The sequence below is a fragment of the Trichomycterus rosablanca genome, chromosome 25, assembly GCF_030014385.1.
Source record: "Trichomycterus rosablanca isolate fTriRos1 chromosome 25, fTriRos1.hap1, whole genome shotgun sequence".
NCBI classification, from domain to species: domain Eukaryota; kingdom Metazoa; phylum Chordata; class Actinopteri; order Siluriformes; family Trichomycteridae; genus Trichomycterus; species Trichomycterus rosablanca.
The window spans coordinates 4,531,962-4,554,636 of NC_086012.1; the positions used below are offsets into that span (position 1 = coordinate 4,531,962).

The following is a 22,675-nucleotide window of genomic DNA, read 5'->3' on the forward strand; positions in this document are numbered from 1 at the left end:
CGGCTAGCCCTTGCACTTTTGCTCCTGCCAAATTAAACGATCGGTCTCGCTCCCCCACACACACTCTTAGTCAGAGGGTGGACACAGACGGCTCTCCCCTGGGTCCAAACGCATGCAAAGCTTGGGCCATACTTTGACACAAGTCAACATGAGCGTTTGCCCAAAACGCAAGCTGAGTTGGCAGGCTTTGAGTGTTTCTATGGTTCTCGTTTTGAGTGCTATTTTCCTGCTGGCGAAAGCACACATATACACTTGTTCAAGACCTCGAGTCTGGCCGAAATCCGAAGTCCCTCTGTGCTGAAGACCTTTTCGCTCTTTCACTCCTCTAGCTTTACTGAGAAAACAATGTAAGACCGGGAGATTTGCTTCTGTCTGGACGGAACGACTGTCTTGTTGGCTTGTACGGCATTCTACGGATTCCTAATCACAACGTTTTGCTTTGTTTGTGGTTTTTTCTTCTGAATGGTTCAGTCTCCTCACGGGTTCCCTTTAAAACATCCACGTCTTGTCCCACAACTGTCCACGGTGGAAATTCTTATCATAGGACCTCTGGCTATCTCTTCTGTCCAGGCAAATTCTCCCAGTTCACTTCTCCTGATGCAGCCTGCAGACAATTCAGTTACAGAAAACATTAGTGCTAAAGCTAACCAATCATTTTGACCATAATAGAAGTCTGTAGTCCAAACAATTGAATGGGCAGTCAATTAGAATGGAAGTCTGGGGCAGTTGTTAAGGCATTTGCTTGGGCAGATCTTTGGTAAGCCAATTAAAATGCAAGTCTATGGCGAGTTGTTGTGGTGTAGACATTTATAATGGAAATCAACAGCCAGTTGTTGGGAAGTTTTTGGACCAGTCATTTAAAACAGAAGTGTTTAGGCAGCTGTTAAAACATTTTATTTCCTTTTCATTATATCCTTGGTAGACTCACGGCAGGTCTGGTTAAACTGGGGAAAAAATGGGTACATGGTAGGAATACCCTAAACAGGGCGTCAGTCCATCGCAGAGCCTCGGCCATTCCAGTCATGTCTGCGTAGACGACCGGCCAAACGGTAGCACTGCTGAAGCTGACGGTGGGTCAAGTTGTCGAAACAGTCAATTATAATGTAAGTCCTTGGACAGTTATTTAGACCAGTGGTCCCCAGCCTCCAAGACACGGTCCGTGGGTCATTTATTACCGGGCCGCTCAAAAAGAAGAAACATTCGTCTGTTCCTCTTGGCGAGTTTGACACGCACCTATTTCAGTCACCAAATCAAGTCAGCAACCAAAACAAAGGTACGGAGTAGACTGGACATAAGGAACACACTTCGGGTGTTATTGTCTCCTATCTCCCCTAGGTGCGAGAGTTTCGTTGCAGCAAAATATTATGCTCGTTGTATAAGTTGAGGACCACTGATTTAGACGGTTTTATTTAGTCAATCATAATGAAAATCTAAGTGCAGTCTATAGGTGGTTGAGAAGGTTGATGGAACATTAGGCAGCCACTTCTAGTAGATGTCTATTGGCAGTTATTGAGGTGGTCTCTTGTAATGAAAATCTAAGGGCAATCTATAGGTGGTTAATCCAGATTGATGGGGTATTAACCAAAAGTTAGTTGAAGTCTATGTGTAGTCATTGTGCAGTCACTTTTAATTGAAGCCTATTGGCAGCTGTTGTGGTCTAGAGATGAATTTACTTAAAATGAAACTATGCACGGCTGTGTAGTCAGTAATACTGGGACAGTCACTTTTATAAAAATCTAAGAGCAGTCTATAGATAGATAGGAAAATCCCTTCGAAGTAGTATGTGCACATCTATTTATTATGTAGATCTACTGGCAGTCGTTGATGTAAGTCTAATGACAGTTGACCCAGCAATATACTGTCAATGCAGTGTCATAGTAAAAAAATTAAAATCAGATTAGGTGAATTGAGATTTTGAAACACCAGTTAAAGCATCTAAAAGCATATATCAGAATATAGTCTAGCAGTCTTCTAGACTACGAGTGTGGTTCAGAAATGGACTAGTATTTTTGTACAGTCACTTTTAATTGAAGTCCATTGGCAGCTGTTGCGGTCGCCACTTGTAATGAAAATCTAGGGTCTAGAGGTGAATTTACTTAATGAAACTATGCACAGCTGTGTAGTCAGCAGTGTTGGGACAGTCACATTTTATGCAAATCTAAGAGCAGTCTATAGATAGGTAGGAAAACCCCTTCGAAGTAGTATATGTGCATCCACTTATTATGTAGATCTACTGGCAGTTGTTGGGACGGTCACTTTTGATGTAAGTCTAATGACAGATGACCAAGCAATATATTGTCAAAACATAGTGTCAAAATTGTCCATAGTAAAGATTAAAATCATTTTGAAACACCAGTTAAAGCATCTAAAATATGACAGTAAGGTAATACTATACAAGTTCAACAGAAACAGAAATGCACTAGTACCTATGTTTCAAGCACGGATCCTGTCGTGGGTCACCACAAAGAGATATAAACACATCCAGCATGCCTCTCTCCACTGCTTTAGGTACACACAAACACCCCTCACCGGCTGGTGGATGACGGAAGCGAAAGGACAATGGCTCCCTTTGGAAAATACCTTGTAGTTTTCTGTAATTGGTTCAGCAAATGACCTTGCCGCAGGTTTGAATAGACCAACTTTGGAAACAGAAGACTAAAGTAAGCAGCACTCAGGAAGGGAGCTGGATTAGATGAAAATGTAGCGTCTCTAGCAACAGCAGGAGCTGACAAAGTTACGAGCGTCCACTCTGTCAGCAACGTGCAAGCCCCGGGATCAGGTTGCACTGCCTTTTTCTCTTTTTCTTCTTCTGTTTCTCTTCTGTTCATCCACTTTTATGCCTCAAGTTATGATAAAGCACTCTTCACACCTCCCTTCACGCTCTCTCTCTCTCTCTCTCTCTCTCTGTCTCTCTCTCTCTCTCTTTTGTACTCTAACAGTCTTACAGTCAGCCTCTCTGGTTCTCGCTCTCAGGACTTACTTATTATCAGATTAAGGAACTCTCTTTTTTTTCTACCCTTACTCAGTCAGAACTTACTCATAAAAGAAATCAGTTCAGAAAGCTCTCCTCTAACGTCTGTCCCCCTCACTCTCATATTTGCCTCTTCCTTTTTTCTGGTTTCTGTTACCTCACTAATAGAGCTGAGAGTTCTCCGCCCAGGAAATGAGACTAACGGACTGTGTGAACATCTGCTCTTCACACAGTGCAGAACTTGCCTATAGCAAAGTGAATTTATGGCAGATCGCATGGTGAAGTTTTGTCTGTATCTTAAACTTTCTTGCCTACACACACTGTCTGGATGGACTATTGCATTGTGTCACCGGTCTGGGAAAGACCCATGACTGAGCTTCCGAGGACAAAGCGAGGTCTGGTCCTTAACCACATCAAACAGCCTTTGAGATAAATTAGAACATCAACAACAAGCAAGTCCTTCTTGTCAAATTAATGAGTACACTCAAACATCCTGAGGAAAGCCTATTTAGAAGAATGAAGGGGTACTTTTGACCACATGGTGTATTAAATATATGGTAGACCACTAGAAATGCAACACCAAGTGTCACTCTGCCTGCCATCAACAATAACGACCTACAGTATAAGGAAGAAGAATTTTGGTGCATATTCTAAGCTACAGATCTAACAAGACAAATCAACCCCATAACATCATCTGCACTGTAAAATGTAGTGATGCTACCAACATAGTATCATGTCATGCAATGCTTTAAAGCAAAAAGGGGCAATTTGGTTCGAAAAATCTTGGATAAAAACGTACTTCTGTCTACCAGAAAGCTTGAACTATGTTTAAAGACAGTTAGCCAAAGCACACTGACCAGCAGCACTAAAGCTGTTTATAAAAATGTGGTCCAGAGGTCTAATCCTAACCCTATCATACATCTGTGAAGATGTTTTAGTTGCTGTATGCCAGCGCTACCCAACTAACCTGGTACATGCTGGAAAATTTGGACATATCCAAAAAGAGTGCTGGATAGCTGTAATAGTTTCCAGGTATGATACAAAATGAAAGTTTCCAGTCAAACTGATCCAAATCCCATGCTGAGACAGCTGTTAAATGGCATAGCTATTGGTATGTGGACATACCTTTTAATTATTACGTTCAGGTGGTTTAGCTGAACTCAGTATATTTAGGGTCCATAAATACATGGTTTGGTGAGAGGTGTGTCGGACTTCCAGTGGCCTACACCACAAACCCATTAAACACCTTTGAGATGAACTGAATATACTGTATAAATAAATATACAGTATAAATATCCCTTCACACACTTGAGAGAAATGCAGGCTGTTATATATGATAGTATGGGCTAACTCCATTTTAATGTTCGTGGTTTTGGAATTGGATGGCCAATAAGCCCATGATGAGTGGCTATACAGTGCATCTAAAATGGGCTAGCCATTCAGGTCATGTTTAACACAGGCACAAACACACAACCTGTTGACTATACCCTCTTTTTATAAATCAACATGGGCAGGATAATTTGTTTTGAAAAATATGCAAAACTGCAACAGTCAAATCATTGTAGCAATACAGTTTCACATTCATCTAAGTACGATGACTCAGGTCGTGAATCATGGCACATGTCAGGCATTTTAGAATAAGTAGCTTTAAATAGGGTTTTCTCTCTTTTTTGACAGACACATGCTCGCTGTGTTTTGAAAATGTTACTCATAAGTGAAAACTCGCATTTAGTACGACCATGATACGCCCCAAAGCTATTAAATTCTAACATCCTGACATTGGTGCTCGCACTGTATGTGACACCCTAAATAACACCCCAAATTAACTTATGTCTAAAATAACAAAAACAACTAAACTCAATTATAATGACAGTTTGTGGTCAGTTAGTCATAAGGCCGGTTGCTGGTGAAATTCCTTATTATTTAAGCATAAGCAGTTCTTTTGTGCAGTAATTTGCAACAGTAGTCTGCAGGGAGTGAGAGTTTTGGCATTCACTTTGAATTGAAGTCTATATTGGAGTCTATAAGCAGTTAATTGGGTGGTAACTTATGACAGAAGTCAATAGTGAGAGTTTGGGGCAGTGATTAATAATGGAATTTTAAGGACGGTTGTTGGGGCAGTTAGCTATAATGGGCTTTTAATGGTTGTTGGGGCAGATCCATAATATGAAGAATGTCTTTAAGCAAAATTTTGGGCACTAATTTTAATGGGCGGCTACAGGGAGAGAAGTCAGAGGCAGATGTCGGTACAGTCACTTACTATAATGAAATTCGATTAGCAGTTGTCTGGGCAGCTTACAATGGAAATATACAGGTACAGTTTGGGCAGCTGCTCACATCGCAAGTCTACAGTGAAAATTTGCGGCAGCCACTTAAAAGTCAACGGGCAATTATACGGGAAGTTACTTATAATGAAAGTATGAGGGCAGCTTTTGGGAAGTCACTTATTTTGCAAATCTATAAGTAGTTATTTGCGCAATAGCTTATTAATGACACCAATGGGGAAGATGGGGCAGATATTTATAATAGATTAGACTATTGTTTTGAATTGAGTCTCTTGAAATAGAAAAACGGTTGTTAGTATGGAAAGAATGGGAGGGGCAGTTGTTAGGGAAGTGAGTTAAAATAGTTAAGTAAGGTCAGTCCTTTAAAATGCAAATATTGGCAGTTGGTGGCAGGATGGGCAACTTACAGTAGAACTCTATATGCAAAGTTAAGGCAGTCGCTTTAACCTAAGTTTATGGTCAGTCCAATATAAAAGAAGTCTACAGGCAGTAGTGTGAGCACCCATTAACAACAGAAGTGGAGTTTAGCTGGTAAGTACTGGACTGTAAAATCGTGTCACCATCAAGTTGCTGTCAGTGGACCCTTGTGCAAGTCCCTCAACCTTCAAATGCTCACTGGTAAACTGAAATGGAATGAAACTCCTGTCAAATTCCTCATATAAATGGAAGTCGAAGACATTGAGAATATATAAATCTCAGCTCTAATAAAACTCAGGATTGTTGTTGAGCCATGAAGCTCTACTGGACATTTTTGGGTCCATCATATATAGTGCAGTTCTAGGGAAGGTTTATGAGCCTGTCAGTTGAAATGTAAATCTGCAGGCAATGTTTGGACAGTCTCTTAAGAAGTGCAGTCACTTTTTATTCATGTCTGCAGCCAAGATGAAATAAATAACCATGTGTAGATAAATGAAATGCAGACGCTTTTGCAAAGATTAAATTTGATGTGACAGCGTGGGTTCCTTCCACTGCTCAGAAATTTGTAGAAGGATATTAAAGTGTGTTCTGAATGAATGGCGGTGATTATTTTAATGTTATTTATTTATTTATTATTATTGCAAAAAGAAGAGAAAGTAAGCTTTTGATTTCAACTGGAGTGTGATCACGTGTTAGTGTGTGTATAGGGTGTATACTTGAGTATTGGGTCACTTTGGGATCTAACTGAGGATAATCGTTGAGCTTTGCTGCCCCCTTGCGACTGAACGTCAAATCACACGTGACTCAGCTGGATTTAATACAGCCCATTCTAACAGAAACAACTATTCTTAAATGTTAGTGTTTGCCTGGCATGAGTATTTTAATATATTTATTCAGCTATATTTGGAACAATACCACTGCATTATTAATAAACTGTTATTAATTAATTATTAAGTAATGCATTATATAAACTAATATATATATATATATATATATATATCAGTTTTTATTTTATATATATCAGTTTTCATTTTATACATATCAAGTTTCATTTTATATATATCAAGTTTCATTATATATATATATATATATATATATATATATATATATATATATATATATATACTGTATATATATATGAAGTTTCATTTTATATATATCAGGTTTCATTTTATATATATGAAGTTTCATTTTATATATATCAGTTTTCATTCCATATATATCAAATTTCATTTTATATATATCGAGTTTTATTATATATATATATCAGTTTTTATTATATATTGACATGAAAAATTTTAACACAACGTAAATTGATTAGTAAAAGTAAACTCCACACAGAAAGAGACCTGTCTGCCGGCTGGGGAATTTTAAAATTAATTTCAATTCATTCAATTCAAAATTTAAAACTCAATTCAAATGAACTTATTTACTATTAGTATTTTTTTTTAGTTTGAACCCTATCTAGTGCACTTGTATATTTAATGAAGTTACATTTTGTATGCGGCCCTGTTTAAAAGCAACCTGTTGAGTGCCTTAGTGGCCCGGATGTGCGTTACTAGCCGCGTTGCTATGACGCGCGCGCTGCTAGTAGCGAGCGGACGGTTAAGGTTGTATCTCAAATGACTTTACACTCACTATATGATTGCACTATATAGCCTGGTCATGCGCTTATAAGTAATGCAGTGTACACTTCAAGTAATGCCCTTTATGTGAGATAGGAAAGTATTTGGGACGCAACCTTAAAGTGAGCTGAGAGGAATTTACCTCAGATAAGATGCATTAGAACGTTAAAAGGAGGCCAGTGCGGGTTATAAGAAAATCTATTTTTCTTTAAACAGGACTTTACATACAAAATGTACAACAAATATTATTAATTTATCGAAGTAATATAAGAAAAACACGAAAAACAGACGACAGTTAATTTGAAACGAAGGTAGAAAATATTCAGACGCTCTTGTTTGTTAGATTCAGTGTGGAACTAAAGCTAAGCGGATAGAACAAATTATTGTTAAATTGTGCATTTCTGTATTAGGATGGAGAAACTGTTTTTTAACTCGAATTTTGGCCTGTATGGACATTTCCCTAGAAGATTGTGAGCACTTCAAGTATTTCTTATTAGGGTAAGTATAAAAGTCCAGATATTAATAATGCATTTGATTTTTTCACAGGTTTGTAATTGTGCATTTTATACATAGTGTAGATTGCAGAAATGATTCAAATCCCAAGACATGGAATACATGTTCATTACAAGTGTATCTAATAAACTTATATCTGTCTGTCTATCTATATGTATATATAGTTTATTAAATACACTAGTAATACACTTGTAATGAACATGTATTCCAGGACTGTCTTGGGACTTTAATAATTTCTGCAACTGTATTTGTAATGATACATCTATCTGTCTATCTATCTATCCATCTGTGTATCTATCTATCTATCTATCTATCTATCTATCTATCTATCTATCTATCTATCTATCTATCTATCTATCTATCTATCTGTGTATCTATCTATCTATCTATCTATCTATCTATCTATCTGTCTATCTATCTATCTATCTATCTATCTATCTATCTATCTATCTATCTATCTGTGTATCTATCTATCTATCTATCTATCTATCTATCTATCTATCTATCTGTGTATCTATCTATCTATCTATCTATCTATCTATCTATCTATCTATCTATCTATCTATCTGTGTATCTATCTATCTATCTATCTATCTATCTATCTATCTATCTATCTATCTATCTGTGTATCTATCTATCTATCTATCTATCTATCTATCTATCTATCTATCTATCTATCTATCTATCTATCTATCTGTGTATCTATCTATCTATCTATCTATCTATCTATCTATCTATCTATCTATCTGTCTATCTGTCTGTCTATCTATCTGTCTATCTGTCTGTCTGTCTGTCTATCTATCTATCTATCTATCTATCTATCTATCTATCTATCTATCTATCTATCTATCTATCTATCCATCTGTGTATCTATCTATCTATCTATCTATCTATCTATCTATCTATCTATCTATCTATCTATCTATCTGTCTGTCTATCTGTCTGTCTATCTGTCTGTCTGTCTGTCTGTCTGTCTATCTATCTATCTATCTATCTATCTATCTATCTATCTATCTATCTATCTATCTATCCATCTGTGTATCTATCTATCTGTCTGTCTGTCTGTCTGTCTGTCTGTCTGTCTGTCTGCCTGTCTGTCTATTTATCTATCTTTCTATCTATCTGCTCTTTTACTTTGTGGCATGACCTCATATTTTGATATTGTTCTAAGCCAGTACTGTATATGGACACCCTGTTAAATTATTAATTGTAGGTGTTTCGACTACACAACGAGTTTAAATACTAGTCGATTTTCTAAAAACAAATCATGCTTTAAATTGTATGGTAATGATTTGGAAAAGGCATTTCACGGTTCCACTCAACCCAGCTGACACCCACACCAGGTTAAGTATCTACACACGTGTAGTGTACTCAAAGCTAGTTTTACTGCACCGAAAAAACAAAACACCTAGTACAAGTGCATGGAACAGTGGTCTCTTGGCAAGGTTCAGAAGAAAACTCAAACTCTTACATGTGAGGAAATTTATTTGGAGGCCTAGATGTAATTCAAGAACCATTTCATGAATTAGAAGCTGTTGGAACATGGGGACACTGTCCACTGTCGAACAAACTTTACATTGGTAAGGTGTGGCTGAAACAGTCCATTACAGTGGTAAATAATAGAATAAATGTACACTATAGAAGAACATTTTAAATGTTTTGTTTGTTACCACTTCTCTGCAGGATTATCTTGACATTTGCATGAACGTGCACCTGTGCATCCAAGTCATCCAGATGATCGTTTAGTATCCATGATCTCAAGCCTTCTGTCTCTACGATGGAGAAGTACGAAAAGCTGGCTAAGATTGGAGAGGGCTCCTATGGAGTTGTGTTCAAGTGCCGCAACAGGGAAACAGGCCAGATAGTGGCCATCAAAAAGTTCGTGGAGTCTGAAGATGACCCAGTCATAAAGAAGATAGCACTGAGGGAAATCAGGATGCTGAAGGTATTCCTAAAAGTCAATCAACCAGTAGGATAGTAATAAAGCAGTAGCTTAATAAGCTGAAATCTTATTTACCAATACCACAGCCAAAGAAGTGCCAGAGATAATATTAATAACAGTAATGTCGCTTTATATAGTGTCTTTTACATACCTAAGACTTAGAGGGAGAAAAATTGTGTTAATAGTTAATAATTATATTGTGTCTCTTGTGTCAATAGTTATATAGAAAATAAAAAAATCTCTCATCCTCATCCTGACCCCAAATGACCATAAAGTTATAATAAACTGACCACTGTAATAAAGCATTTTAACAGTACTTTCCAGGTAATAGCAGGGGGAATGCATGTATGAGCGTTCTTCAAAAAGTTTCCGCACATTTTTCAACTCTATTTATTAAGAATTTCAAAAACAAATGTCTTTGTTTTTCTACATAGTCACCTTCCGATGCATTTTCCCATGTTTTTGGTTGAGCGCGTAGCCACTGATGCACCGCTGCTTTCACATCATCATCACATGAAAATCTTCTTCCCCCTGAAGCTTCTTTGAGTGTCCAAAAAGGTGGAAATCAGATGGTGCTAAATCCGGACTATAAGCATCTCTCAGTCTCTCGGACACGCTCACCTCCCACCCTCACAGTGCGGAAACTTTTTGAATATCCCTCGTACTTTATTAACCTTACGTTAATAATCAATTATTCTGTCTGTCTGTTTCTCCCTGCAGCAGTTAAAGCATGTGAACCTGGTCAACCTTCTAGAGGTGTTTAGAAGAAAGAGAAGACTCCACTTAGTCTTTGAGTTCTGCGAGCAAACCGTCCTCAATGAACTCGACAAGCATCCCAGAGGGTCAGTTTCAAACGTTTACATACTTTAGGAAAAACAGTTGGGACAGCAGTAATTTGCTAATTCTTTTTGACCAACCTGTGTTTAATTACAACAGTACAAGGATTAGATTTATTTTGTAATTGATTTAACTTGTTTTTTTGTTTTTTTATTTGTGCTTTGGATATTAGATTGCTGTTACACATTACAAAACAGTATACAAAACAGCAACAGCCTCCCGGCTGACTCACGTCCACGTTCCACACAGCTGAAGGTCACTTCATTAAGCCAATTGCGCTTCTCGCTTCACTTGTAAGCCCACAAAAGCTCGCTTCACTGTCCCTTATCACGGTAACTTTAGCTCCCACTGAAAACAAAAGCGCCTTGTTGCTACAGGAGACAACTACGTTACTGTGGTAGTGTTTAGTCCAAAGTGTCCCCACCATTTTTTTTAAAAGGGAAGGGAACAGAACCTAAGATGTGCAGCTTGTTTGTTTTTTGACACCCTTCTGCTTCTGCTACTGTAGGGTTCCTGAGGCCCAGCTGAAAAGCATCATCTGGCAAACTCTTCAAGCTGTCAACTTCTGCCACAAACACAACGTCAGTACCAACCAATAGATTTTTTTGTTGCTTTATCCTCTCTTACTTGCTATAGTAGTAGACCACACAACCTCACTTTTTTTTATGAATGAAAAATTACCACACTTACAATTATGTCTATACACAATGTGAGCAATTAAGGGTTAAGGGCCTTGCTCAGGGGTCCAACTTGGTGGTAGTGAGGCTTGAACCGGCAACCTTCTGATTACTAGTCTAGTAGCTTCGATTTTTCATTTCATTAGGTTTTTCATACACTATATGACTAAAAGTATGTGGACTTCCAAATAGTGATTGACTTCATGTGTTCCAGCCACACCCAGTGCAAGATCAATCAATTAAATAAAATCAGTTATATGCTTTCATGTGGTTTGAACTTCACTGGCCTCCAAAGAGCCCTGATGTTTATTCCATTTAAAACTGGTCGATTTTGAGCCAGGACTTCTTGTCTTGACACTGGGGCCTTTTATTAAAAACGTCTTTATAGAAAAGTGGAGGCTTTATATTCGCCAGTTGGTTTTCCCAGCAAGTTCGTGATCAGGTGTCCATAGACTTTTGTCCATGGTGTAATGTGATCAGAAGTCAGAAGAGGTAAACGCAGCCCAGTTCCAGCGTTTTCACTGAGCGAGATCAACGCTCAGCCAAAAAAAACGATCTCCTCTCGAGATGCCGATCTTGGCTGGCTCCAGCGTACTGGTTTCAATAGAGTGAGGAAAAAGTGAAACCAGATGCCAGCTGGCCTACTGGCACACATTTGAATGCCAGGCGAACATGAGCACTGAATCTGTGTCTTGTTATCCGAACGCCATAAACGTGTACAGCTTGTAGTCTGGTGTAAATAAAGTATCTAATAAACATCATGTGTGTTTCAAAATGTTTCCAACAGTGCATCCATCGAGATGTGAAACCAGAAAACATCCTGCTGACCAAGACGGGGGTCATTAAGCTGTGTGACTTTGGGTTTGCCCGCATCCTAAGTAGGCTACTCTCTTAACCACACACACACACACACACACACACACACACACTTTATTAGGCATACCTACTGTATCTGGTGCATACGTTCAATGATTTTAGAAGCTACACCTACCATACAGATGAATAACAGGTATACAACTACTGACCCCAGCCCAATTGTTGCTCTGTACACTTAGTCACCCACCTGTATAGGACAGGGTGGTTGCTAGGCTTTGGTAAACAAAGCCTCACATTGCTGCTGCAAATGCGACCTCTGCTGGCTGATCGAGGCGTCTGCATGAATGAATGGTGAATAAACTTCGAGCAGCATAGCAAGTCCGTCTGTGAGACTCCACCTCTGTTAGGTGAAAAGAAGTGGTCAGAGATTGCACATATAACGTGATGGCCAGTGTTGTGTAAGCATCAGAGGAATTTAAAATTGGGGAATTGGAAATGACTAGATTGTGAGAAAATAAATATATATTTGTGAAAGTCAGGGCCTCCCAGTCAGTTAACACTGCTCACAGCTCTTCTTACCAGCCTTGTTCTTGGGTTTCAGTGTATTGTTACCATGGGTCGTTTGAGCATTTGTAGGTCCTGAGTGCCACTGCAATCGCCTTGTGTGATTTAAGAGTTAAAATGAATAAAATAAAACATTCAGGGTTGTGTGTGTGTGTGTGTGTGTGTGTGTGTGACAGCTGGCCCAGGTGATGACTACACCGACTATGTGGCTACTCGCTGGTACCGTGCACCGGAGCTACTGGTGGGTGACACACAGTACGGCCCACCGGTAGATGTGTGGGCGCTGGGCTGTGTCTTCGCCGAGCTCCTGAACGGGTATCCGATCTGGCCTGGCCGATCAGACGTGGATCAGCTCTACCTTATACGCAAGACGCTGGGTATGGTCACACATTTTTTCTAATAACAGCACATTTACAAACACAGTTCCAAAAAAAAGTTGACATCGTACAAAATATGTAAATACATTTTTTACCAAAGGCCAAAAGTATGTAGACACCTAATAATGGGCTTGTTGGGCATCCCATTCCAAAATGAAGTGGCATTAATATGTCGCTATATCAGCGTTTACTCTTTTGAGAAGGCTTTCCACAAGATCGTCTGTGACCATGTAACGGTGTGACTTATATTTGAAGCTCCAATTCATTTTAACCTTCATTACTTTAAACTATATTTAATAATTACATGCATTACATAACAAATATGGACGAATATTTATTCTTTTAGGTGATCTGATCCCTCGACATCAGCAGGTATTCCGTTCCAACGCCTTCTTCAATGGAGTCAGCATCCCAGAGCCAGATACCATGGTAACCCTGCACACCCATCACATACGTACATCCACAATACACACCAAAGCCATGATAGATCACTATTGATTTCTTAATTGATAAATGTGTCTTATTGTAGGAACCTTTGGAGAAGAGGTTCCATGGTGCATCGCCTCATGCCATTTCTGTACTCAAGGTATAATTTGTGTACTCAATAGGAATGAAATATCCGTAGTTTGGCCAAATTAATTTAGACGTGGCTTGTGTATGTGTAGTCATGTCTTGTGATGGACCCTGTTGAGAGGCTGACATGTGAGGAGCTGTTGGAGCTGCCGTACTTTCAGGACGAGGCAGGGCTCGGATGGGGAAGGGAGAGCGAAAGGCCCGTGAGGCGGCATGAGAAAGGCGGCAGACGCAGAGTTCCCGGGGTGAGTCTTATTCAGCTTCTATCATATACAGCTAGATCGCTTTATCAGTGTAATCCACTTGATCATTATCTGGGGGGTTGCAATGGTTACGGCAGCAGTCGGAAACACTGGGTGCAAGCATTATGCACACCCCAAACAGAACGCCAGTCTATTCCAGGGCACCTCACACACAGCAGTGGGCAATTCTGCCATTTTTTAAGGTACCTGGAAGAATCCATGTTGCTCTGCAGCACTCACTCTACCAGCTTTACCTGGTACAGCCAAAAATATGTGAACACCATACCATAAGCTTGTTGGACATCCAAACCATAAGCAATAATATAGAGTTGCCCAACCCCATCCTTTGCTGCTATAACAGCCTCAACTTTTCTTGGAAGGCTTTCCAGATTTTGGATTGTTTCTGTGGGAATTTATGACACTAATGTTAGACATGAAGGCCTGGTTCACAGTCAGCATTCCTATTCATTCCAGAGGTGTTTAATCGGATTACGGACAGGCCATTTAGTTCCTCCATGCTGTAAGTTATGTCTTTAGGAACCTGAATTAGTACTAATGCTGGAACAGGAAAGTACCTTCCACAAACTGTTGCCATCAATGGGTGTATTTACATACGTTTAGACAGTGTTCACTCCTGCGCTACCTTTTTGAGGAAGGTTTGTACAACATGAGAATTTACACACCCGGTGTGGGTCGTTTTCCAATAGGAATTCCGAAGTCGGCCCAATAAAGAGACCTTAATAAAAGTCGCCATATATAGTTTAGTCGTCATATAGCAACTCCAGATCCAAAACTGTCCAGTGGGTTGCCGTTCACCAGGTGCTTGTACCCAGACACCATGTCTATGCCTGGCTCCAGAGATGGGTCCTATGTACTATAATTAGGGCACTACACTTAATGATTGCTTATCTCATGAGGCAATCCAATCACTTGTTTCTCTGACCTGACCCTACTGTGAGCATTCAAGCTCCTGTTTAAAGCTCACACGACCTTCTTATGTTTTTCAGGCCCAGTATTTGCCTCAGCTTACTAGCAGCAACATTTCCCCAGCACCCGAGCTGAAGAACAAGTACAAACACAAGTATGACCACCATCTGCCCAACATCTGACCAGACACAACCAGTCAAATTCAGATGTTTTGCATTTGGGGATTAGATACAGGAACATTAAATTTGATCTATATGCCTGTTTGCATGTGTGTCTGTATCTGTGAGAGCTATATTTATAGACTAAGGTACAGTTCTGCATGCCACATGCGTCACTTCATATCTGAGTATTTGTATTTTTATTCATTTGTTTAGAAATAAGTGCAGGCACAGAAATTATTGAAATCCTTGAACTATTATGACCGACCATTAAATTGAAGAGCAATAATAATAAAAAATGACATTTTATTATTGCATTTATCTGTGTGTGTCAAAACAAACAAATTAATACAACCAGCTCATCAAAAAGTCTCAAAACTAATTAGCTAATACTAGATTGTTTTTCTATATTTTTCTATAGTTTGATTTATTGCTAAAAGAAATGTGTGTGTGTGTGTGTATATACAGTGTATCACAAAAGTGAGTACACCCCTCACATTTCTGCAGATATTTAAGTATATCTTTTCATGGGACAACACTGACAAAATGACACTTTGACACAATGAAAAGTAGTCTGTGTGCAGCTTATATAACAGTGTAAATTTATTCTTCCCTCAAAATAACTCAATATACAGCCATTAATGTCTAAACCACCGGCAACAAAAGTGAGTACACCCCTTAGTGAAAGTTCCTGAAGTGTCAATATTTTGTGTGGCCACCATTATTTCCCAGAACTGCCTTAACTCTCCTGGGCATGGAGTTTACCAGAGCTTCACAGGTTGCCACTGGAATGCTTTTCCACTCCTCCATGACGACATCACGGAGCTGGTGGATATTCAAGACTTTGCACTCCTCCACCTTCCGCTTGAGGATGCCCCAAAGATGTTCTATTGGGTTTAGGTCTGGAGACATGCTTGGCCAGTCCATCACCTTTACCCTCAGCCTCTTCAATAAAGCAGTGGTCGTCTTAGAGGTGTGTTTGGGGTCATTATCATGCTGGAACACTGCCCTGCGACCCAGTTTCCGGAGAGAGGGGATCATGCTCTGCTTCAGTATTTCACAGTAAATATTGGAGTTCATGTGTCCCTCAATGAAATGTAACTCCCCAACACCTGCTGCACTCATGCAGCCCCAGACCATGGCATTCCCACCACCATGTTTGACTGTAGGCATGACACACTTATCTTTGTACTCCTCACCTGATTGCCGCCACACATGCTTGAGACCATCTGAACCAAACAAATTAATCTTGGTCTCATCAGACCATAGGACATGGTTCCAGTAATCCATGTCCTTTGTTGACATGTCTTCAGCAAACTGTTTGCGGGCTTTCTTGTGTAGAGACTTCAGAAGAGGCTTCCTTCTGGGGTGACAGCCATGCAGACCAATTTGATGTAGTGTGCGGCGTATGGTCTGAGCACTGAAAGGCTGACCCCCCACCTTTTCAATCTCTGCAGCAATGCTGACAGCACTCCTGCGCCTATCTTTCAAAGACAGCAGTTGGATGTGACGCTGAGCACGTGCACTCAGCTTCTTTGGACGACTAACGCGAGGTATGTTCTGAGTGGACCCTGCTCTTTTAAAACGCTGGATGATCTTGGCCACTGTGCTGCAGCTCAGTTTCAGGGTGTTGGCAATCTTCTTGTAGCCTTGGCCATCTTCATGTAGCGCAACAATTCGTCTTTTAAGATCCTCAGAGAGTTCTTTGCCATGAGGTGCCATGTTGGAACTTTCAGTGACCAGTATGAGAGAGTGTGAGAGCTGTACTACTAAATTGAACACACCTGCTCCCTATGCACACCTGAGACCTAGTAACACTAACGAGTCACATGACATTTTGGAGGGAAAATGACAAGCAGTGCTCAATTTGGACATTTAGGGGTGTAGTCTCTTAGGGGTGTACTCACTTTTGTTGCCGGTGGTTTAGACATTAATGGCTGTATATTGAGTTATTTTGAGGGAAGAATAAATTTACACTGTTATATAAGCTGCACACAGACTACTTTTCATTGTGTCAAAGTGTCATTTTGTCAGTGTTGTCCCATGAAAAGATATACTTAAATATCTGCAGAAATGTGAGGGGTGTACTCACTTTTGTGATACACTGTATATATATATATATATATATATATATATATTAAGCATAATATAAGTGAACATTAAGCTGCAACCTAGAATGTTTGCTCTGGCATCATGAAGCCTGAACCGTTACCCTGCTGTGCTGTGCGTGTTCAGCGGGGGGTGGCGATGAGCTGGTACTTGCGGGGAAGGCTGGCGAAGCCGCTTATTTCGGGCGACAGGTCCAACGTCTCGGGTCCACCAGGGCTGCTGAAGGTGAAATGTTGCAGCAGGGACACGATGATGATGAACAGCTCCATACGAGCCAGAGACTCGCCCACGCAGGATCGCTTACCTGTGGGTGATATGGTCAATATCAGTGTCGTGTTGCCTGTTTTTCTGTATATAATGTGTGTACAATATAACTGCTGTTTATGTCTAGTGCATTCTGGGACGGGATGCACGGTCAAGAGGAATTATGAATATTTTAATAAAATAATAATAATAATACAATTTTATTAAAAAAGTGCCTTTCAAAAATTTTTAAATGTAAACGATGGACTGGCGACCTGTCCGTGGTGTTTCCTGCCTGTCACCCATTGAATCAGACCCACTGCAACTTTGACCAGGATAAAGTGGTGGCAAAACAGACAATTAGTGAAGGATGAATGATTTTATACACCTGTGCGCGTTAATGTGTGTTCTAAACATTTATTAGGAAGGGTGTCCGTATACCTTTGGCCATGAAGGTCATACGAGTGTATCTTGTGCTATCACACACCCACAGCTACTCCAGTGGGCGGTATAGTCTTGTCAGAAGTGGTTATTCTTCACTACTGAGCTTTACACTGTGAGACCACATGAGGTTAATAATCAGCCTGAATTTCCATAAAAAAACAAACAGTACAAAGGGTACGCTGCAGAACATGCACGGCCTTCGTTTCATCGATTGTATTTTTGGGGTTAAATGTGAAACACTTTGGTGAGGAATAACATCAGCATTTACCTGCAGAAAAAGCCAGGAACGCAGGGTTCTTCTTGAAGCTGCCGTCCGAGTCCAGAAAATGTTCGGGGTTGAACACGCAGGGCGATTCCCACTGCACCTCGTCCCTCAGAACAGAGTGAAGCAGGGGTAAAATAACGGTGCCCTACAGAAGATAAACAACATGCTCATAATCGTTTTGTACTATATTCAGTATCACATCAAACATATTTGATGGTGTCCTGGGGTCATGCCCAGTGGACCCAGGCCCTCCGAGACTCTGACCAGGATTAGATGGTTAATAAAAATGAAATGCATTTCAATTAATACATAAATACATGTTACCTTAGGAATTGTGAAGCCTCTGAATGTGATGTCACGTAAAGCACAATGGGGAACGTTAAAAGGTGCAAGATCCAGGTAGCGCTGCACCTCGTGGATCACTGCATCTGTGAACGGGAGGGACATCTTGTCCTCCATTGAAGGGCTTCTGTCTTGTCCGATCACAGCGTCGATCTCCTTCTGCATGCGCTCTGAGGAGTAGTACAGTGAGTACAATTTGGTAACCATTGGCAATGGTAGGGCTTGAAGCAGCGCCCTTTTGATTGCTAGACCAGTATCTTAACCGCTGAGCAACCACTGCTAAACCCCTGGCACCTAGGTACCAGTAGGTACCATTTACATTTTCAGCATTTAGCAGATGCTTTTATCCAAAGCGTCTTGAGCAACTGAGGGTTAAAGACCTTGCTGAAGGGCCCAACAGTGCAACCTAGCAGTGGTGGGGCTTGAACCAGCGACCTTTTGATTGCTAGTCCAGTGCCTTAACTACAAGGCTACAACTGCCTATAAACACTTAATACATAAATTATTGTATAAACATTTCCACTGCTGGTGACTGGACTTACTGTACCTTGTATTTCAGGGTACTTGACCAGTAACGTAAGAGCATATCTGACAGTGTGGCTGGTGGTCTCGGTCCCAGCCAAGAATAAATCAAGTACAGTGGCAACCATGTTGTCATATGTAAACTCAGTATTGGGATTGTCCTTCTCCTGTCAGAAAAAATTTATGTTTTTAATATAAAATACAATGTCAAGGACACGGTACTTACATGTTATTTATGAAACGTTTGGGCCAAAAAAGACTACCTGGTTAAGGCGGTTAAGGAAGCAGTCGATGAAATCTCGTGGGTCGTCAGGATCGATACTCTTACTGTGCTTTTGTATTCTGTTCATACAAAAGACCTTAACTTCATTCAAACTGTCTATTTTTTTAAGATGCCTGCTTCCTAAAAGCTCCACCAGCCATGGGAAGACATTATACAACTGAAAGATGAGAGAAAACAGCAAATTGTAGCTAGTTGTATGTCGGGTTTCCCACTTAGAAGTACATCTCCCAGTGACCAGATTGATCTTTTGTAATATTGTAATGTAAATAGGTCAAATTTTAAATTATAAAATCCAAATTTTCACCTTATGCAAAGTGAACATGTCTTAAAATATCAGATATGAACTAAATGGCAAGGCAGAAGGACATGATTCTGTAACACTTTCCCCCCACCAATCTCCACAGCAGGTGGACATGTTACAGCATTTGGTGGATCTTTCTTTTATACCCAGTCATACCCTCACCTGTCACCAGTTCACCCTTAACTTAAATATTCTATATACTTTTAACTCTATTTTGCTTCAGTTTCAATGTTTTGTGTGTCGCAGGCATCAAATTCAATATTTGTTTATATTTACAAATTACAATCAGGTTGGTCACTCATTCACTGTCTTAACCGCTTATCCAATTAGGGTCGCGGGGGGGGGGGGGGGGGGGGGGGGGGCTGCTGGAGCCTATCCCAGCTTTTCAATGGGCGCAAGGCACACAGTAACACCCTTGATGGGGCGCCAGTCCATCGCAGGGCAGACAAACATACGCATACACACACCCATTCACCTATAGGGCAATTTAGTGCCTCCAATTAACTTGACTGCATGTTTTTGGACTGTGGGAGGAAACCGGAGCTCCCGGAGGAAACCCACGTAGACACGGGGAGAACATGCAAACTCTGCACAGAAAGGACCCGGACCGCCCCGCCTGGGGATCGAACCCAGGACCTTCCTGCTGTGAGGCGACAGTGCTACCCACTGAGCCACCGTGCCGCCCATCAGGTTGGTCAGTGGAATTAATTAACAAATCACAGATTTTTACATTTTACATAGTGTCCCAACTTTTCCAGAAATGGGTTCATTTTACCTGCCCCCATGTGCTGCTGCCAAACTTCAGTCCTTCCGAAAATATCTCGAGCAGGCGGAGGAAGTGGACGTCATTATAACTGAAGCGCTGTCCAAACACTAATGCACAGATGATGTTGGAGACCGTTCGGCTGAGGTAAAACGTGGGTTCGAATGGATCGGCTAAAGGAAGTAAACATGGACAATACATCTGTTAAGGGCTTTTAGGTCATATGGTTAAATGTACTGTATGTGGACACGCCTTCTAATTAGGTTTGGGTGTTTTAGCCACATCCGATGGTGGACTGGCTATTCTGTATTGCTCCCAGATGTTAATAAGTGAGGTGAGAGTGTTGAGTGCCTTGTTGTCCACCCACTTTTTATTATTAATTGGGTTGCACTGTTTATAATTAAGAGGGATCTTCAAAAAGTTTCCGCACTTTTATATTTTGGTTGGAAACGGTGAGGGAGGAGTAATCGGTTGTGTCTGAGAGACGCTTATAGTCCAGATTTAGCGCCATCTGATTTCCACCTTTTTGAACCGCTCAAAGAAGCTTTAAGAGGAAGAAGATTTTCATCTGATGATGATGTGAAAGCAGTGCTGCATTGGAAGGTGACTATATATGTATCTTTACTATTTAATATCTGTGCCACTCAAGCTACTCACACTTGGTTTCTCTGATAGCCTCCAGCAGGTATTGGCATTCTTCTTGTATCCACTTCTCCATCCTCTTGCGTCCCATTCCAAAATCTTTTAATGTCGTGATTGTAAACCTTCTGAGCTGCTGCCAGCGTTCTCCATTACTGACAGCGAGCCCTGAGACATAAATACATTAGCTCACATAAAAAAAAATCACATATACTGTGCCTGGTACTGCATACTAGTTGTACTAACTACAGTGGTATTGTTAAACTCGACGTCAGTTGGTTCTGGGAATGACGTTGAGTTTAAAAGTTTCATGGTCCTGTGGAACTGCATATATTTTAGGCTAATGTAAAATAATGGGGTAACACAAATGTAATATAAATACCACTAAAATACAATTAAAACAGCTTGACGTGACTTACTGTATTAAAACAACAAGCAAGGAATTTCATTAGTGGCGAGAACTAATGAGCAGTAATAATTAAGAGAGGTTTAGTCTTCCTGTGTCGTTCCTTTAACACATTAAGTCACATTAAGCTTTTTTTTTTAACAGGCATTTTAGACTCCCCGAGCTGTAACAAAAGTTTAAAAGTGAAACAGGAGGAAAATCCAGCTAAACACAGATACATGTGGAGCTTTCAGAGTGAATTTGATGGTTATTCCACACAAATGCAGATTCGTCTCATATTCGCACTTTGATGACGTCTTACCGCACAGCTCAAGCCGAGTTTAAGCGTTTAAGGGAACTAATTTCTTGACAAAGGGCATTGAATGTCAAAGATTTCGAGTGTAGGGGATGGAAGGAAAATCAAACTGCATCATCAAATCGTATTTAATTTAAAGACAACATATTTTAGATAGCGTATAATACTCAGGCAATTTTATACAAGTAGTCTTATATAATATTTAATAAGTCTTAAGTCTTACCATAGCCGTTTACAACTCTGTCAAAGAATGGTATCGGGCCTCTCCCTGCAAAGTCATCCGCCCTGTCAACGAGTGCTTCCTTGACTGTGTCGTACCCCACCAAGACGACCACTCGCTGGGGTCCCAAATATGCTGTTATCACAGTTCCATAAGTCTTGCTCCACTGTAAAAGATATATATTTAATATTTACAGCATATTCATATTATATTCTGTGGTAAGTCAGTGTTGTCCTACTCCTGGTAGTGCAAGGTTCTACTTACTTATTAATATAAACCAGACTATTTTAAAAAGAAACATAATAAATATTCAATTAGAAATATTTAAAATCCTTAATGTGCAAGCATTTATCAATCCTCTGCAATCACTTTAAAGTATCCTAACTCTTGCATAGATATATTATAGTAAAGATATTTTTTTCGTACCTCCACAAAGGTTTTAAAAGGTGCACGGGTGTCCAGAGAGAGGACATTGCCAAGCAGAGGCAGGGCTAGAGGTCCTGGAGGAAGCTTCTGTGCTGTATTTCTCCATCTGACCAACGTTAAGAGGATCACGACCACACACAGCAAAATAAGAGTGGTAAAGAAATCCATGATTTGTCCTAAATTTGTAGTTTGTATCAGTAGAAATTATTTTTGGACTATTTAGCTTCTGCTGGATGCATCAGTTTATCTTTTATAGAGACGGAGTCTAGGGTAGTTTCAGTACATGGGATAAAAAGGGAGGGACATGTTGCCTTCTAAATCTAACAGACTTTAACCAGTTTGGAAAACACCAGACACAAATATTGATTGCATTTTTTTGGCGCTATTTGAATTAATACTGGTGAAACCTATTACACTTTACCATGGTATTTGACATGAATACAAACATAAAAAAGCCGAAAAAGTTCAATATTTGATCGTGCTTCTTTTATTG

The 22,675-nt window shown here is 40.0% G+C and overlaps 2 protein-coding genes across 3 annotated transcripts; one reads left to right on the plus strand and one right to left on the minus strand.

The window, feature by feature from the left end:
* Positions 1-7,594: 7,594 nt before the first annotated feature.
* LOC134302673 (cyclin-dependent kinase-like 1) lies at positions 7,595-15,023 on the plus strand. 2 transcript variants are annotated; one of them, XM_062987848.1, is made up of 11 exons: positions 7,595-7,609; positions 7,709-7,796; positions 9,495-9,756; positions 10,474-10,595; positions 11,099-11,171; positions 12,055-12,145; positions 12,824-13,024; positions 13,371-13,453; positions 13,554-13,610; positions 13,690-13,842; positions 14,847-15,023. In XM_062987848.1, exons 3-11 carry the CDS (start codon positions 9,589-9,591, stop codon positions 14,946-14,948), a joined length of 1,050 nt encoding a protein of 349 aa, XP_062843918.1. In that variant the 5' UTR covers positions 7,595-7,609; positions 7,709-7,796; positions 9,495-9,588; the 3' UTR covers positions 14,949-15,023. The 2 variants fall into 2 exon arrangements, with proteins under 2 accessions (XP_062843918.1, XP_062843917.1); XM_062987847.1 differs by lacking the exon at positions 7,595-7,609 and having other exon boundaries at positions 7,626-7,796.
* A 2,003-nt stretch (positions 15,024-17,026) lies between these two features.
* Positions 17,027-22,399, minus strand: LOC134302345 (cytochrome P450 2G1-like). Its single transcript, XM_062987419.1, has 9 exons — positions 22,183-22,399; positions 21,760-21,922; positions 20,854-21,003; positions 20,209-20,369; positions 19,113-19,289; positions 18,875-19,016; positions 18,310-18,497; positions 17,989-18,130; positions 17,027-17,337 (listed from the first exon to the last, which is right to left on the minus strand). Exons 1-9 carry the CDS (start codon positions 22,348-22,350, stop codon positions 17,156-17,158), a joined length of 1,473 nt encoding a protein of 490 aa, XP_062843489.1. The 5' UTR covers positions 22,351-22,399; the 3' UTR covers positions 17,027-17,155.
* Between the last annotated feature and the right edge of the window lie 276 nt (positions 22,400-22,675).

What these genes read in the sequence shown, in the direction of transcription:
- LOC134302673 (XM_062987848.1), top strand. Translation starts at nt 9,589, where the DNA reads ATGGAGAAGTACGAAAAGCTGGCTAAGATTGGAGAGGGCTCCTATGGA. An exon ending in CCTTATACGCAAGACGCTGG is followed by an intron (nt 13,025 to 13,370) that starts GTATGGTCACAC and finishes TTATTCTTTTAG; the next exon opens with GTGATCTGATCCCTCGACAT. An exon ending in ATGCCATTTCTGTACTCAAG is followed by an intron (nt 13,611 to 13,689) that starts GTATAATTTGTG and finishes GTGTATGTGTAG; the next exon opens with TCATGTCTTGTGATGGACCC.
- LOC134302345 (XM_062987419.1), bottom strand. Translation starts at nt 22,350, where the DNA reads ATGGATTTCTTTACCACTCTTATTTTGCTGTGTGTGGTCGTGATCCTC. An exon ending in CAGAGTTGTAAACGGCTATG is followed by an intron (nt 21,004 to 21,759) that starts GTAAGACTTAAG and finishes TTTATGTCTCAG; the next exon opens with GGCTCGCTGTCAGTAATGGA. An exon ending in CAAGTACCCTGAAATACAAG is followed by an intron (nt 18,498 to 18,874) that starts GTACAGTAAGTC and finishes ACTACTCCTCAG; the next exon opens with AGCGCATGCAGAAGGAGATC.